The sequence below is a fragment of the Pristis pectinata genome, chromosome 5 (assembly GCF_009764475.1).
Source record: "Pristis pectinata isolate sPriPec2 chromosome 5, sPriPec2.1.pri, whole genome shotgun sequence".
NCBI lineage: Eukaryota > Metazoa > Chordata > Chondrichthyes > Rhinopristiformes > Pristidae > Pristis > Pristis pectinata.
The window spans coordinates 9,858,576-9,877,010 of record NC_067409.1 but is presented as its reverse complement, the minus strand read 5'-3'; the positions used below and the strand labels follow the sequence as shown (position 1 = coordinate 9,877,010).

General features: G+C 39.4%; 1 protein-coding gene across 6 annotated transcripts in view; it reads left to right on the top strand.

Moving 5' to 3' along the window:
* Positions 1-17,034, top strand: part of guk1a (guanylate kinase 1a) — a 43,835-nt gene extending 26,801 nt beyond the window's left edge. The window contains exons 3-9 of one of the 6 annotated variants that reach the window (XM_052016142.1): positions 8,264-8,377; positions 9,589-9,631; positions 10,716-10,818; positions 11,460-11,598; positions 13,589-13,673; positions 14,109-14,194; positions 15,650-17,034. In XM_052016142.1, the coding sequence (XP_051872102.1) occupies positions 8,348-8,377; positions 9,589-9,631; positions 10,716-10,818; positions 11,460-11,598; positions 13,589-13,673; positions 14,109-14,194; positions 15,650-15,682 (519 nt within the window). In that variant the 5' untranslated portion in view covers positions 8,264-8,347 and the 3' untranslated portion in view covers positions 15,683-17,034. Of the gene's footprint in view, positions 1-8,263; positions 8,382-9,588; positions 9,632-10,715; positions 10,819-11,459; positions 11,599-13,588; positions 13,674-14,108; positions 14,195-15,649 lie in introns of all 6 variants that reach the window. The other 5 variants (XM_052016141.1, XM_052016143.1, XM_052016144.1 and 2 more) reach the window with 5 other exon arrangements.
* The last annotated feature ends 1,401 nt before the right edge of the window (positions 17,035-18,435 follow it).

Below are 18,435 nucleotides of genomic sequence, written 5' to 3'. Positions count from 1 at the left end.
ATATCTGTCTTGTGGCCATGGGTCACGGTGTTTGTCATGTGCAGTCATAATCCACTTATTCTTACTGTCTACTGTAAGATCCCTAATCAAGTTTAAAAGCAGGAATAAGGATTATATTAGCTCACATGATATTGCTACTGTCTTCAAATGTTGACTAAAATTTTATATAACCTCCTTATGCATGAATAAAATTCCTAGAAACTTTAACCTGGGGGATTTAGAAGTCAATGTTTCATTTCATTTGACTTCAAGAGGAGGGGGAAAGAAGGTGTGTCTGAAAATATGGGTAACACCAATGTTAATAAAGGCAGTGGGACAAGTGGGTAAAAGGGCAATGCGATTCATGAGCTACTGAGGTGGTGTGACTAAGGTTGTAGAAGTTCTTAGATTTTCACAAGATCACAAGACAAGGGATCTTGTCCATTCGGCCCATCGAGTCTGCTCCAAGGAAAGGGAAATAGAAATGAGAAATGGGGAATGGGGGAAGAAGAAGAAGAAAGAAAAACTATTCTAATCCCAATTACCGGCCTTATCCCCATATCCCTTGATATCCTGACTATTTAGATATCTATCTATCTCCTCCTTGAACGCCCCCACTGATCTGGCCTCCACTGCTGTACATGGCAAGGAGTTCCACAAATTCACCACCCTCTGGCTAAAGAAATTTTTCCTCATCTCTGTTTTGAAACTGTACCCTCTAATTCTAAGATTGTGCCCTCTGGTCCTGGACTCACCCACCAAGGGAAACAGCCTAGCCACATTTACTCTGTCTTTTCCTATCAATATTTTAAATGTTGCTATGAGGTCCCCTCTCATTCTTCTGTACTTCAGCGAGTACAGTCCAAGAGCCGACAAACGCTCCTCATACGTAAGCCCTTTCATTCCTGGAATCATCCTCGTAAATCTCCTCTGAACCCTCTCCAACGTCATCACATCCTTCCTAAGATGTGGGGCCCAAAACGGCGCACAGTATTCCAAATGAGGCCTCACTAGTGCCCCGTAGAGCCTCATCAACACTTCCTTACTTTTATACACTATACCTCTCAAAATGAGTGCCAACATAGCATTCGCTTTCTTTACCACCGATCCGACCTGGTGGTTAACCTTTAAGGTATCCTGCATGAGTACCCCCAAGTCCCTTTGTACTTCCGTGCTTTGGATTTTCTCTCCTCCTAGATAATAATCTGCCCACTTATTTCTGCTTCCAAAGTGTACAACTGCACATTTCCCTACATTGAATCTCATCTGCCATTTCCTTGCCCATTCTCCTAAACTGTCTAGGTCCCTCTGCAACCTTCCTATCTCTTCAATACTCCCTACTCCTCCCCCTATCTTGGTGTCATCCGCAAATTTAGCCATGAAACCATTTATTCCATCATCCAAATCGTTAATGTACAAAGTAAAAAGGAGCGGTCCCAACACCGACCGCTGCGGCACACCACTAGTAACCGGTAACCAACCAGAACGAGATCCTTTTATTTCCACTCTTTGCTTCCTGTCAACCAGCCAATGCTCCACCCATTCTGTTATCCTACCCGTAATTCCATGACCTCTCATCTTATTAATCAGTCTCTTGTGAGGCACCTTATCAAAGGCCTTTTGAAAGTCTAAATACACAACATCTACTGCCTCTCCCCTATCCACCTTACCTGTGATTTCTGCAAAAAACTCCAATAGGTTGGTCAGGCAGGATCTTCCCTTCACAAAACCATGTTGGCTAGGACCTATCTTGCCTTGCACCTCTAGGTATTCCGTAACCCCGTCTTTGAGGATAGATTCCAATAACTTTCCCACCACTGACGTCAGACTAATAGGTCTGTAATTTCCTTTATGCTGCCTCCCACCTTTCTTATACAATGGAACTACATTTGTGACCCTCCAGTCCTCCGAAACCACGCCGGAATCTATCGATTTCTGGAAAATTATCGCCAATGCCTCCGCTATCTCTAAAGCCACCTCCTTCAGAACCCGGGGATGCACCTCATCCGGTCTGGGAGACTTATCAGTCTTTAGTCCATTTAGTTTTCCTAGCACCTTCTCCCCAGTAATCTTAACTGAACTCAATTCCATTTCGTGAGACTCCTGACTAACCGGCACATTGCTGATGTCCTCCACGGTGAAGACCGATGCAAAATATTCATTCAATTCCTCTGCCATCTCTCTATCGTCCATTATAATAGCTCCTGCACCGTTATCAATTGATCCTATATCAACCCGTGTCTCTCTTTTACACCTTATGTATTTAAAAAAAATTCTTAGTATCCTTTCGAATGTTATCCGCCAACTTCCTTTCATAATTCATCTTTTCTTTCCTAATGACCTTCTTAGTTTCTCTCTGCAGGTTTTTAAAAGCTTCCCAGTCTTCTGTTTTCCCACTAATTTTTGCTTCTTTGTACGCCGCCCCTTTTGCTTTTATTTTAGCCTTCACCTCTCTCGTTATCCACATTTGTGCCTTTTTTCCATTAAAAACCTTTTTTCTTGGAATATATCTATCCTGCAATTTCCTTATTTCCTGTAGAAATTCCTTCCATTTCTCCTCTGCCGTCCCTCCAGCCAGCTTACTCTTCCAATCAATTAGAGCCAACTCCTCTCTCATACCATTGTAATTTCCTTTGTTCCACTGAAATATCGATACACCAGTTATCAGTTTCTCCTTCTCAAACTTGAAACTGAACTCAGTCATATTGTGATCACTGGTTCCCAGTGGTTCCTTTACCTTTAGTTCCCTAATCACCTCTGGTTCATTACACAGCACTCAATCCAAAACAGCCGATCCCCTGGTGGGCTCTTCAACAAGTTGCTCTAGAAAAATGTCCCTTAGACATTCCACAAACTCCTTCTCCTGAGTACTACTGCCATTCTGGATTTCCCAGTCCACCTTCATGTTAAAATCCCCTATAATTATCTTCACATTGTCACTCTGGCATGTTTTTTCTATCTCAAACTGCAACTTATCGTCCACTTGCTGACTGCTATTAGGGGGCCTATATATGACTGCTACTATTGTCCTTTTAGTCTTGCTATTCCTTAGCTCCACCCACAAGGATTCCACCTCCTCTGACCCAATATCCTTCCTTTCTATCGATTTTTATATCACTACTAACCATCATGGCCACATCTCCCCCTCTGCCTATCCGCCTATCCTTCCTATACACTGTGTATCCCTGGACATTCAGTTCCCAATCACATCCATCATAAAGCCATGACTCGGTGATTGCCACAACGTTGTATTTATTAACCTGTAGTTGTGCCACTAATTGATGGATTTTAGTGAAACCTAATAGTGGGTGCTTGAAATACTAACTACTTCAGCCCATAGTTACGTTAACACATTGCTTTGCAGTTAATAGTTTGTCATATCAAAGTTTGTAACGTATGGAGTGATTTTGGGTTATGTAACACTTACTGAAGGTTTCAGTGTTGTTTCAGGTGGAGGTATGTCTGGTGGAGCAATTTGAGGGATTATAAAGAAGTGTTAATTTATTAAATTCATATCAACAAGCATATCATATCAATATCAAGTTTCTCATCAATGGTGAATTTCTCCAAGATATTGATGTTGTAGACTGGACCATGGTAGTATTATTAAATATCAGGAAAGGTGATTAGAGTGTATCTTGTTAGAGATGGCCATTGCTTCTAACACTTTGTAACTGCTGAGGGCTCTCTGATGGGGAGGTAATTAGCCATTGTAGATACTGTCAGGGTCCATGGACTTTGTTGTATCCAGTGTGCTTAAACAATCCTTGATATCAGAAAGTGAGTCAAATTGGCTGAGTTTGGCTTCTGTGATGGGAAGGGGCAAAGGTGGGTAGGTATTAAGCGCTTCAAAATCTTTGAAAGTGAATAAATTGCCAAGGCAGGATGAAATATCTGCATCTGTTCAAAGAAACAAGGGAGGAAACTGTGCAGGCAATGACCTTCATTTTTATATCCTCCCAGTGTACAAGAATGATGTCAAAGGATTGAAGGACTGTTATCACTGCTTAAAAAAGGAAAGATTAAACTGTAATTATAAGCCAGTTAGCCTAACCTTTGGTAATGGGCAAAATAAATGTAATCTATTTTGAGAGATGGAATAAACCTTCGGTTAGTAAAGCAGTGATTAATCAAAGCCAGTCAACATGGCTTTGTTGAGACCCGCCTAACTTGACTCAATTGTTAGAAGAGATAGCAAGGAAGGTCAGTGAGGACAGTGCATTTGTCATAGTTCAAGTGAATTTTGGGGGGCTTTTGACAAAGTCACACATGACGTGTTGGTCAACGAAGTAAAAGATCATGGGATCCAAGATCACGTCCCAAATTGGATTCATGGAACATGGAATAATACAGCACAGAACAGGCCCTTCGGCCCACGATGTTGTGCTAACATAGCTATTCCCTCCTACCTACAGAATGCTCATATCCCTCTATTTTCCTCTCATTCATGTGCCCATCCAAGCCCCTCTTTAAAAACCCCAAATGAATTTGCCTCCACCACTCTATCAGGCAACGCATTCCAGGCATTCACCACTCTCAGTAAAAAAAAACATACTCCTCACGTCTGTTCTGAACCTACCCCATCTCACCTTAATTGCATGCCCTCTGGTATTGGATTGCTCAATAATTTTTATCCCCTTCTCTATTCTTCCTAAAACTTTGAAACCCTGGTACATCGATCACCCATTCCTGTCCTTCCCTCAACCAAGTCTCTGTAATGGCCACAACGTCATTGTTCCATGTATTGATCCATGCTCTTGTCCATAATGCTCCGAGCATTGAAGTACAAACACTTCAAACCATTCATTCCATCACATCTGTTATCAGGAATCTGCCTAATACTACATTCCCTGACATCAGCCCTCCTGCCCGTTCCCTCACTTACTGACCTGTTTTTCCAGTTCCCATTCCCCCTGCGAAGTTGGTTTAAATCTTCCCCAGTAGCATTAACAAACCTATTGGTTCCCCTCCAGTTCAGGTGCAACCCATCCCTCTTGTACAGGTCACCCCTTCCCCAGAAAAGGTTCCAATGATCCAAGAACATGAAATCCTGCACACTCATTTGTCTGTGCTTTGGCACTGGAAGTAATCCGGAGATTACTACCTTTAGAGGTCCTGCTCTTCAGCCTCCTTCCTATACTAATTTCGCAGGACCTCTACCCATCTCTTGCCTATGTCATTGGATTCAGAAGTGTTTAGCAGCAGAAAGCAAAAGTGATGGTTGACATGTTCCGACTATATTGGGTTTTCACAGGACTCAGTACTCCGTGTTTTGCTTTTTGCATCATCGGATCCATGGAAACTTGGTAGATTAGATTCAAAATTGGTTTGGCCGTAGAAAACAGAAGGTTGTGATGGAGGGATGTTATTCTGACTGAAGGTCTGTGACTAGAAGTTTTCCACAAGGATCAATACTGGGGGTAAAATTATCATTGGGCTGATTATTAAGTATGCGTGATACAGAAATTGGTGGAGTTGTGAATAGTGGGGAAGGTTGTCAAAGGATGCAACAGGAGGTAGACCAATTTGGAAATAACATCATTTAACAACAGACACATGAACAGGCGGGGGGCTGGAGGGATGTAGTTCATGTGCGGGCAGATGGGATTAGTTTGCATTGGCATCGTGGTCAGCACAGAAATTGTAGGCCAAAGGGCTGTGCTGTTCTGTTCTATGTTTTCTACATATTAATGACTTCCTTTTAAACAAAGGGAGCATGATAAAGAAGTCTGCAAATATTAAAAATTAGCCATGTGGTTGATGGGAGCAAAGCTTTAGACAGTGGGAAGAGATTGCACTGTTAATTGGGCAGTAAAGTAAGTGGAAATTAATTTAGAGAAGTCTGAGGTAAATCATTTTGAGAGGCACAATAAATGTGAGGATACGAAGCGGTATGGAGGAACTGGAGACCATGGATTGTATGTCCACAGATTCTTAATGGGAAGAGGATATGCTCATACAGTGATTTTAAAAAAAACCTATGAGATGATTTTCTTTATTAGGCTAATAGGAGCCAAACCGAGAACGGCACATACTTTTGATCACCACATTTACTGGAAATGTTGAATCTTTTAATGAAAGGTCATAGATCTGAAATACTAACTCTGGTTCTTACTCCACAGATGCTAGCTGATGTAAGTGTTTTTCCAGCATTTTGTGTTTTTTGTTACTGGAAAGATATGGTTGCACTGAAGAGAGTGCAGAGTAGATTTGAGAAATTTGCCAGGTCAGAACTGTAATTTTTTTTAACTATGAAAGGAGATTGTTTCTTTGGAATATAGAGGCCAAAGGGGATGTGTCTAAAATGATGAGGCTCCTAGATATGATTTTTCTCAATGCTGGTGCCCCACAAGGCTGTGTCCTCAGCCCTCTACTCTCTACATACTCATGACTGCATGGTCAGATTCTGCTCTAACTCCATTTACAAGTTTGCAGATGATACCACCGTAGTGGGCTCAAATAATGATGAGTCGGAGTACAGGAAGGAGATATAGAGAGCTTAGTGACATAGTGTCCCTCACCTTTCCCTCAACGTCAACAAAAGAGCTGGTCATTGACTTCAGGAAAGAGGCTGGTGTACATGCACCTGTCTACATCAATGGTGCTGAGGTTGAGAGCTTCAAGTTCCTAGGAGTGAACATCACCAATAGCCTGTCCTAGTCCAACCACGTAGATGCCATGGCCAAGAAAGCTCCCCAGCGCCTCTACTTCCTCAGGAGGCTAAAGAAATTTGGCATGTCCCCTCTGACACTCACCAACTTTTATCGATGCACCATAGAAAGCATTCTATCTGGATGCATCATGGCTTGGTATGGCAACTGCTCTGTCCGGGACCACAAGGAACTGTAGAGAGTTGTGGACACAGCCCAGCACATCACGGAAACCAGCCTCACCTCCATAGACTCTGTCTATACCTCTCGCTGCCTTGGTGAAGCAGCCAGCATAATCAAAGACCCCACCCAACCGGTTCATTCTCTCTCCTCTCCTCTTCCATGAAGCAGAAGATACAGGAGCCTGAGGGCACATACCACCAGGCTCAAGGGCAGCTTCTATCCCGTTGTGATAAGACTATTGAGTGGTTTCCTTGTACGATAAGATGGTCTCTTGACCTCACAATCTACCTTGTTATGACCTTGCACCTTATTGTCTACCTGCAATGCACTTCTCTGTAGCTGTGACACTTTACTCTGTATCCTGTCACTGTTTTTACCCTGTACTACCTCAATGCACTGTGTAATGAATTGATCTGTACGAACGGTATGCAAGACAAGTTTTTCACTGTACCTCAGTACAAGTGACGTTAATAAACCAATACCAATACACAGGAAGGATCTATTTCCTGTAACAGAGGGATCAAAAATCACGGATTGTAGATTGAAAGTAACTGGAAGAAAAGTCAGAGGAGAGATGAGGAAAACTTCTTTCACCCTGAGGGTGGTAGGTGCCTAGAACTTGCTGCCTTAAGGGGTGGAGGAGGCAGAAATCTTCTTCATGTTGTAAAGAAGTACCAGAGTGTGTATTTGAAGACCAGTGACTTGCAAGACTATGGACTAAGTGCTGCAAGCATGGATTAGGGTAGGTAGCACTTTTTTTTAACCTGCATGGAGAGGATGAACTAAATGGCTTCCTCCTTTGTTGTAAATTTTCTGTGACTTGAATGAGCAGAGTGAGGCATGTTCCACGAAACAGGTTTTGCACTGTATTAGATTTTCATTCTGCTGATGAATTGTTAGATCTATACCTCAAATTAAATTATACCTTGAAGCTGCACTTACCTTCCTGAATTGCTTTGGGGAATTGCAGCAAAAAATGCTTGTGTGTTGGGCATTTTCTTTGGGAGTTGGGATCCTGCCCACACTGCTCTGGGCAACCTCAGTACCTAATTCCCAGTCAGTAAATAGCCTCAAATATTCAATTAATTATTGAAGTGTAACAGCTAATTTTTTTGACACATCCAAACTTGTGCAGGATTTGCATATATATGGAATCCTCATCTTTCAAATCTCCAAAGCATATGTATGAATCACTTGGTGCAACACCTCACTGTATAGATGGCTTGATGAATTATTGCAGGATTGCTAAGGATTGGGACAGGAACAATCCTGTTGCAAACACTCTTGTTCATTCACTGTATTGGCAACACTGCTAGTACAGAAACTGAATCTACCTAGGGAGTGATTCCCTTGAACTGTTGTCGATCTTGTTTAAGTATTTGCAATAAAAGTTCTGGAGGATTCCAGCCCTTTGAGGAATTCTGAGTATCCTATGCATTTGTTTCTCCTAGCAATGGCAGGACCAAGACCTGTGGTAATTAGTGGGCCCTCTGGTGCAGGCAAGAGCACCCTCCTGAAGCTACTTCTCAAGGAGTATGAACGAGTTTTTGGATTCAGTGTCTCACGTTAGTAGGTTTTTTTTTAATCACACTTTCCAGTCTAAACTCCGAAAACAAGTGCCTGTCTTTCTAACCATTTAAGTGAACTGGAGTCTGCCTTAGTTAATACCCATGCAAATTCCCTTTTTTCCCTATTTCCCAAATTCTTTAAATCCCTTAGTTGATTCTTTGTCCTGTTCATATGTAACTTTATTAAGGAAAATATTGTGGATGTACTTTAAGTGTTTAGGTTGCCACTTGTTCTTAGCTTCTTAATTTGAGTGAAGATTTCTTTGTTACCTACCCTATCAAAGCTATGAAAGTTGGTTAGGTTACTCTTCAAGCAGAAACTTGGAATTAGAAATTTGATCAGAAAATTTGAACGAATCTGCATAAAAGCAAATACAGAAAATGCTTTCTATTTCTGTACATAATATGTGAAATTGGATTGAGTTGCTTATTTGAGAAAAAAAACATTGTTGCAAATTTGTGTTTGATAATTCATATCGTCAAATTCCTGCATACTGAATTATACAATAAAAGAATGCAGGGTGTAAGATACAAACTGACATGCATACTCAGTTTCATATATTTTCAGTCAAAACCCAAGTCAGAACTGGAATTTATTCCATTACAAGTTGAATATATATCGCACTATTCATGCTGTGTTTCAAAATTCAATCAACACATTTCTGCACCACAAAGTGTTGCCCCACTTTGGTGGACTTGCTTGTTTCAATTCAAAACAAACTCTGGCTTTTGCACTAAGCATTTTGTGACCTATCTCTGTTAAAGCTACTTTTGGAAAAAACTTGGCTACTTCATTCCAAATTCTGCTGTATTCCTGAGTATTGGGAACTAAAATCCCTCATACTCGTTAGATGTGAGATGCTTATTACTGAATAGCTTATCATTTGCAATCTATAATGAAACACCAAGCCTAATTTATTACTGACCCCTTGGGCCCTCTTTTTAATCTTTAATTGTGCATTATACTTTTAAACTGCCACATTTAAAATGTCATTCTAGAAACTGAAAAATAGTCATCAAATTGTAATATACATCCCAATTCTTAATTTGAATAGAACAGAAGAACAGTATGCTGTTTGGTTACACAGTTTAATTTGAAGACCAGCATGTGAAAATGTTGAGTAAGGCTCTTGGGCTTTGAAATACTGGTATGGTGCATTATATGTATTTCGAATGGCATTTAGTTAATGGTGAGAATTATTTTGCAGATACAACAAGAAATCCAAGGCCAGGTGAAGAAAATGGCAAAGGTTAGCACCCATTTTGTTTAACTTTCATGCATGCCATTTTAAGTATCTGTGTTAAGTTCCTAGTTAATATTCTCTGTCCCTGTTCCTTGAGTTGCAAGGCGGAGGTGTCCAATATTATTTGTAAATTTCTCATCAGTGTTCTTGCTTCAGTAGTGAAGGTTGCTGTGGTCTGGGTTGATTCTGTGGATTATGAAAAATATCTTTTAATATCCCATTTAGATGGTTACATGTCCTGCCTTTTAAATTCTCCATGGGTTTCATTAGCTCTGGTATTGTGTCATAGTAATTTCCATTGGGTGGTTAAGAAAATTTAATTTGACCAGAATTCTTCAAATGCTTATGGTTTCTGAGGGAGAAAAAGGACTAAATTAACCCTGATTTTCATTTGTTTAGTTTACATGGCACAGAATGCCTTAGTTGTGGATATACCATAGAAAGCATCTATCTGGATGCATCAAGGTTTGGTACGGCAACTGTCTGCCCGTAACTGCAAGAAACTGCAGACGTTTGTGGACACAGCTCAGCACGTTACAGAAATCAGCCTCCATTCCATGGACTCTGTCTATACTTCTCGCTGCCTCAGTAAAGCAGCCAACACAAAGACCCCACCCATCCTGGACATTCTCTTCTTCCCCCTCCCATTGGGCAGAAGATATAAAAGCCTGAAAGAACGTACCATCACGCTCAAGGACAGCTTCTATCCCGCTGTTATAAGACTATTGACTGGTTCCCTAATACAATTAGACTCTTGACTTCACAATCTACCTTCTTATGACCTTGCACCTTATTGTCTACCTGCACTGCACTTTCTCTGTAGATGTAACACTTTATTCTGCAATGTTTTACCTTGTACTACCTCAATGCACTGTTGTAATGACTTGATCTGTATGAATGGTATGCAAGACATGTTTTTCACTGTACCTCGGTACATGTGACAATAATAAACCGATTTTACCAATTTTAGTGACACCCGAAGGTATTCCAGAATAATTTCTCAAACTGGGTTGTTGTTTAATAGGCTTTGGTGGGTCTGCATTGTAGTCTGTGCAGAAGTGTTATTGCCTATGTGTTTTGTTTTGTTCTGGAACCAGATTACCATTTTGTATCGAGGGAAGAAATGCTTCGTGGTATTGAAGCTGGAGAATTTATAGAAAGTGCAGAGTTCTCAGGCAACCTGTATGGAACAAGGTTTGTACTATTTAACTTTGAAGTCTGGGGGATTTACTGGGTTGATGCTATAGATTCTGAACCCAATCAACATCATTAAAGGGCAGTCACTTTTAAGTGAACAGTCCCTAAAATTTGCACAATCTGTTAGCTGTAATCTTTTGTTTAGTCCACTGTTGACTATATCCATGTTTTGGTTATTTCAAATTAAATATTGAAAATTTTACTCTTTTAGAATAGAGAAGGCTGAGGGGAGACTTAACTGAGGTGTATAAAATTGATTTGCTTAGATGGAGTAAATAGTATGGGCATATTTCCCTTAGTGGAGGAGTCAAAGACCAGTGGACAAAGATTTAAAGTAATTGTAGCAGATAGAAAGCTGGAAATATTTCTGGATTTCTCCCCCCATTCCATGCCACCACTCACCCACCCCCCACCCCCATACCGCCATCAAAGGAGATTAGTTTCAAGTATAGAAACTTTCATTACATTGGCTGAATGAAGCACCTCAATTTGATCACCGTTGAATCTTTTGTGTTCAATTGAATATTGACCAAATCTGTGCTACCTGTCAAAATTTAATTTTTGGAATTATTCTGGTAAATTTAATAGTACATCTAGGTACAATGTCACTGCGTGTCCTAATACTTGTTTCCTTTCAGTAAAGCAGCAGTTCAGGCAGTACAAGCGAAAAACCAAATCTGCATTCTTGACATAGACATGCAGGGTGTGAAGAACATCAAGAAAACAGACTTGTCCCCAATCTACCTTTCCATTCAGCCTCCTTCATTTGAAATTCTAGTAAGTACAGCGTTGCCACTGGGCTGAGGTTTTGCTTTTCATGAAAGCCATTACTAGATCATAGAGTCATAGTCATACAATACAGAAAGGCACCCTTTGGCCGACCATGTCATAGAATCATGCTGACCTTTTGGTAGACATTAATCCATTTTACCTGCATTAGGACCATATCCTTCAATGTATTGCCCATTTAAGTGTCTAATTACCTCTTAAATGTAGTGATTTGTATCTAATTCCACCAGTACGTTCCAGATATCAACCACTCTCTGTTCAAAAAAACCTTGCCCTTCAGACCCCCATCAAATCTTCTACCTCTGGCCTTAAAACCATGCCCTCTTGTTTTTGATACTTCTACCATGGGGGAAAAAGGTTTTGACTATCTACCCTGTCTAAGCCTTGCATAATCGTATTTTCTTGAACCCTTGGGTCTCTCTGTTCATTAACATTCTGTATTGCTCTACCATTTATATGTAGTACACCTATTTGACTTTCCAAAATGCATTGCTTCACACCTGTCAAGATTAAATTCCATCTGCTACTGCTCCGCCCAACTTTCCATCTGATCTATATCCTGCTATAGACAACCTTCCTTCCTATCCACAACACCACCAATTTTCATATCATCCACAAACTTACTAGTCATGCTTCCTACATTCATATCCAAGTTGTTAATATATATTACAAGTATGGAGTGAAATGCCCTCAAAGCAGCACTTGATTGGAAACATCATAAAGATTATTGACTAGGTAAATGAAAATATTTGCACTGATTTGTTTTTTGGTCTCACGGTCATGCCCTTGCTTTTCGAAGCTCAGTCCTGCAGTGGTTCATTGCTGTTTCATGGGACTGTGTGGTAATGGCAAATATAGTTCCGACTTGTATCAAAACTCTTAACAACTTTATAGTCTTTTCATAACCAAACTTTTGATTCTTCATAAGCTAATGCATTAAGTATTTTTAGAGTTATGCAGCAGTAAATTTGAAGCAACAAACAATCTGCTGGAGGAGCTCAGTGGGGAAGCAGCATCTGTGGGGAGGTGGGTGGGGGGAAGGAATTGTCAAAGGTGCCAGGGTTTCAACCCGAAACACTAACAATTTTCCTCCACAGATGCTGCTCAACCTGCTGAGTTCCTCCAGCAGATTATTGCTTCAGATTCCAGCATCTAAAGTCTCTTGTGTCTCCAGTAAATTCAGAACAGTTCTAATGCATTGAACAAGCTCATCAGTCTAACAACGTTGGAAATAGCTTTCAAAAGGAAGTTGCATAAAAACTTGAAATAGAAAAATCTTTAGCACTAATTTATCAGTCAAAATATATATGCAGACATTGGGCTGAATGGCCTGCTTCCATGGTACAAGTACTATAATTTCTTTGCCAAACCGGATAGTTGAAAACAGCTTGGAAGGGAGGGCCAAGAACTACTGGTATGTGACTTTTTCTATTCAAGATTCCTTTTAATAAGGGTTTCTTGAAACCTCTTGGCAATTTTCTGATATAGTTTGGATCAAAGTGGTTTGGGTTGTCTGAAACATTGACTGGGTGAGTTGCAGTGAGCCATGTACCTGAATTACAGTACTGAGCCTCCCTTCCCTATTGTGGTCACCTATTGAGAATTGAATAGGATTTTGCAATTAGAACTTCTTGTCATATACATTGATTTACAGGTTGACTTGTACATTTGAAACATTTTATCTGTCCCAATGGGGAGAAAAAGAATGCAAAACTTGAATCTTGTTTAGCTGATAATCTACAATGTGTTAATGGATATTGAATTTCATATTTAGTAGAGATGCTGAAAACTCTCCACAAATATTTAAAGCCTAAATATTGGTTAACTGTACAAGATATTTCTAAATCTTTCCAAAAAAAAATTGTATGTAATACCACTCTGACTAAACTGAATTCACAATAAATTCCTATTCCAAGCAAATCAATGCAAAATAAATACAACGTTATCATAACTGTTGAAAACTTTTTAAAATTTCTAGGAAGAACGGCTGAGACAAAGGAAAACAGAGTCTACAGAAAGTTTAGAAAGGAGACTATTAGCAGCAAAATTGGACATGGAATTCAGTAAGTACTTCTGGAAAATATTTTCTGACATTTATGTTCATGTTCTTGATATTACTGGATGTAAATTTCCAAGCCTCTATTGGCGCCGGAAGCGTGGCGACACTTGTGGGCTGCCCCCAGAACACTACGCAAAAAGATGTATTTCACTGTGTGTTTCAGTGTACATGTGACTAATAAAGAAATCTTATCTTGAAAAAACAACAGAATACAGAACTTGTGTGCCCTCTGAACAAAGCAGAATTTTTAGCAACAATCTGCTGAAGGAACTTGGTGGGCCGAGCAGCATCTGTGAGGGAAGAAATTGTTGACATTTTGTGTTGAAACCTTGCATCAGGACTCTCTGGACTAGAATTTTTGTTTGTATGGCAAAAAAAAGTCTGAAACTATAGAGACCAGAATCGTAAATATATTGTGTATGTTTTTTTTATTTTGCAGGTAAAGAGCCTGGTATGTTTGATGTGGTAATAATTAATGATAATTTAGAGGATGCCTATTCTCAGTTGAGATCGGTTCTTCTTGAGGTGAGTTGATTACAGATCAACTGCGTATTTGATCTTTGTTAACACTGACTAGGTTGTTTACTGAACTTTTAAGGTGTTAACACTAGTGGGAACAAGTGATCTTCCTATAAATTGGAAAAACAAATTTGATGGTCACAGCCTGAAATAAGCAAAGCATCTGGGTGTAGTGCACAAGGCTAAATGTTGAATTGCATTTATTTCATCAGTTTGTTCTGATCCAAAAAGGCAAGAAGGAACCAATCTGGGTTCCAATCCAATGTTCTTACAGCAGCTATTGCAATGTTAAATGCCAGTTATTCAGATTGGGTCATGGCCCTGTCAAGATCTCCCACTGTAGTGGCAAACCTTCCAAAAAAAATGCTGCCAAAAGGTCAATTAGATGTTTTTGGAATTCTGGAAGGATATTGAGGGGATGGTGTCAAAAAAAGATTAATTTTGGGCACTTCTGAAGTTTCAGTTTTTCACCAGTTCCCAGTGTTAAGTAGCAGTCGTCTTAAAAAAAAATTAAATGCTTTGTGTATTACAGAATTTGAGATATAATTGTCTTTTAGATGTAAGTTGATTAGTGTGCTCAGGACAAATGACTGGCCTCAGTGAGCACCTGGCCTTGCATCAAACTACTGACGAGAAAGATGAACTTCGTCAGTGAAGTATATGCAAAGGCCATGCTAATTGTCTGAATGAGGGAAGTCCCAGTCCCTAAAGAAGGAAGTTGAGTCCCTGTTAAAATGGGTGCTGGAAATCATGATCAGAGCAGCTATTCCTTGTGAATGGCCAGTTTCTTTCCACTGGAAAGAGATAATGATGAAACTCAAGCTGATGTATCAGGCAAGCATGTGTCACTGAGGGAATCCAGCGGTCAGTTAGAGGGAAAATGAGTGTAGCTGATTTTGATTTTCAGGAAGTTTAAACTTCAAACCCAGCAAGTGCAGGAAGGATAATGGAGAATTCAAACGCACTGGAGAATATAGAATGTGATATCTGTGCCAACCATGATGCCAGTTTAAACTAATCCCACTTGCCTGCATATGGTCTATATCTCTCCGTTCCCTGCCTGTTCATGTGCTATTGTATCTGTTTCCACCATGTACCTGGTAGTGTGTTCCAGGTACCTACCACACTGTGCAAACAAAAAACAGTTCCTTGTAAATCTCCCTTAAGGTGAAGAGGAAGTGTTTAAATAATTTTAAACACTGAGGAATTGCGTCAAAATGAACCTCAAGGGTCCCAGTGGTTTATTATTAGTTTATTATTGGTTTATTATTGTCACTTGTACCAAGGTGCAGTGAAAAGCTTGTCTTACAAACTGATCGTACAGGTCAATTCATTACACAGTGCAGCAAAGATGAAGTGGATTTATGTGAGAACAATTAAAACAAAAGTATATTGACTTGTGCATCACTGATTTTAGAAGAAAAACTGGTTCTTTGCATTTATTTTTTTTTGTTATTACAGGAAATCAAAAAGGCAACAGCCTTACAGAACTGAACTGGTTCCAAACTCCATTCCATTTGTTTCAGAACTTCTATTCCAACAAATTAAATGAAGTAGGAAGAATGAAAATATCTCTTAACTTGCTTTTCCAAAGTTATTTTATTTTTGTGTTGGTGTATTTTTGTTGATCAAAAATAATGGATTGCCAGTTTGTCTGTACACAGGACACTTTTATTAGGGAATGTTTCTTGATAGAAAAGAGAAGCTGACTTTGCCTGTCTTACTACTTGGTATACTAATTAGCCCTGTCTGAAATACAGAATTAACTGTTGAAATTGTAGTTAGATACTTAATGACGTACACTCCAAAAAAAAACTGTTGTATCTTGTGACATTTTTTAAATGGGGAAGTGATCATGATTGGACCAATGGCAGAAGGAACCAGACATGGGTCAGCACGTTTCAACCTATATAATTTCTAAAGTAGCGGATTTCCAAACATTACTCTTTGCTTGTGAATATGAAGTATTGAAGTAGAAGGATAATTCTATCATGTGATTGTCTGAATTTTATATATTATTTGAGATGGAATTCAATGTGATGCTATCTGGTTACCTATGTAAACATGGCCTTTTCAGAGGTATAAAGAAATTCACTGGGGAAGAAAACTAGAATGTTGTGTTTATTCATTGTGCAAGACAGAAACTCTCCATTTGCCCAGATGAGTGTAGCTTCAACAACATTCTAGAAACTTGACACCTTTATAGGACTTAAACAGCCCACTTCAGAGTCTCCACAACCATTCACTCACTTCACCACTGACGCACAATAGCAGCAGTTTGTACCATCTACAGGATACACTGCAGCAAATCATCAAGATTCCTTATGCAGCACCTTCCAAATCCATGACCTCTACCAGCTAGAACTATAAAGGCAGCAAAATCATGGGAACAGCACCATCTTGAAGTCGCACCACCCTGACTTGGAAATATATCACTGTCCTGCATCTCTAGGTCAAAACCCTGGAACTGTCTCCATAACAGCATTGTGGGTATACCTATGCCTCAAGGACTGCAGATCACCACCACCTTCTCAAGGGCAGCCAGGGATGGGCAATTAAGTGCTGGCTCAGCCTGTGAAATCCACATCACTTGAATTAATGTATGTATAATAAAAAAAATTAAGACCTTTTTGTCCTCTCGTATGAGGTTATCCACTTTGGAAGTACAGAAAAGCAGAATATTGTTTAAGTGGAAGGAGACTGGAGCCTGCAGTGTTGAGGGATCTGTATGTGCTCATGCATGAAAGACTTGAATTACATGCAGGTAGAGCATATAACTAAGAAGGCAACTGGGGAAACAAAAATGCTGCAGATGCTGGAAATCTGAAATAAAAAAAATGTTGGAAACACTCAGCATGTTTGCAGAAACAGTTATACTGACATTACAGCAAGTTCAGCAAGGGTTCACTATGTTGCTTTCAGGGATGAAGAATTTGTCTCCCAAGGAAAGGTTGGGCATTTAGGAGGAAGAGAAGTGATCTTATTGAAATATTCTAAGAAAATATCTAACTAGGAAACAAAGTTTCAGAATACTGGGACCCCCTTTTAAGATGGAGATAAGAATACATTTCTTCTCCGAGAATTACAGGTCATTGGATTCCTCTACCCAGAAGAGTGGTAGCGGTAGATTCGTTGAATGTATTCAAAGCTGAAGAGGAGAGTCATGAGTAACGAGCAGGAAAATGATGTTGAAGCCAAGATCAGATCAGTCATGATTTTGTTTAATGGTGCAGCAGATCTGAGATGCCGTCTAAGCTGATCTTGCTCTTATCTCTTACGTTCTTACAATATTTCTCAAATTTTAATTGTGAAATTTCTGAACAGCAAAGCTTTATTAAAAGAATAAAAACACTTCCACACTTACAATATTTGCAACTGCATGCAGATAATAGGGTTGTATTAAATCATTCTTAGTTAGAAGCATTCTTAAACAGATTTTGCTCTATGTAAAGACATCTAGATTGTAGGAGTAAGAGATCCCTGAGGCAGCTCTGTTGAGAAAATTTTATTTTCAAAAATTAGATATTTCTTGAAAATGCTGACCTTTGTAAAACAAAACAAAAAAGCAAATAAGTAAAATAAATCAATCTCCACGACATAGTCATACTAAAATCATGATATGAGAGCTATGCAGAAGTCTTTCTGCAGGCCTAAAAGTGCTTAAATGGAGCCTTCTATTATCCAGAAATACCTTGTGATCAATACAATGAGTAGCTTTTAAAATACATCTAAGGTTGTAATTGCTAGGCTATCTTATAAAGATAGTTCACTTGTTTAAATTTACCCTTGAAGCTATCAACTGTGGTTCAGGAATGGTATGGATATAATTCTTATAAATGGTTGAAGCTTTGCAATGTCCTAATTTTAATTTTTTGATGACCTTATGGACTACCTCCATGCATTTTCAAGACTATATTTCCAAATATTTCATGTAGCAAGTATATTTCTAACAATAATCTCAACAGAATCATCCACTCCTGGATTTTGTTCCTTGTTTGTGCAAACAGTTCAGCATTCTGCCAAGTAAGGCAGCAAAGGTGAAGGGGAACAGAGAAGAAATTTCTGTTATATAATGTAAAACCAATGCCTTATAAGTTTTTATACAATACTGTAGTTAAAATGAATGACTTGGTGGCACACATCTAATTTACTAATCAATAAATTGGACCAACTACAAAGCAGTAATACAACACAAACCTACCTTACTTGACAATATATCTCCATTAGATTTATCCCAAAGTTAAAAA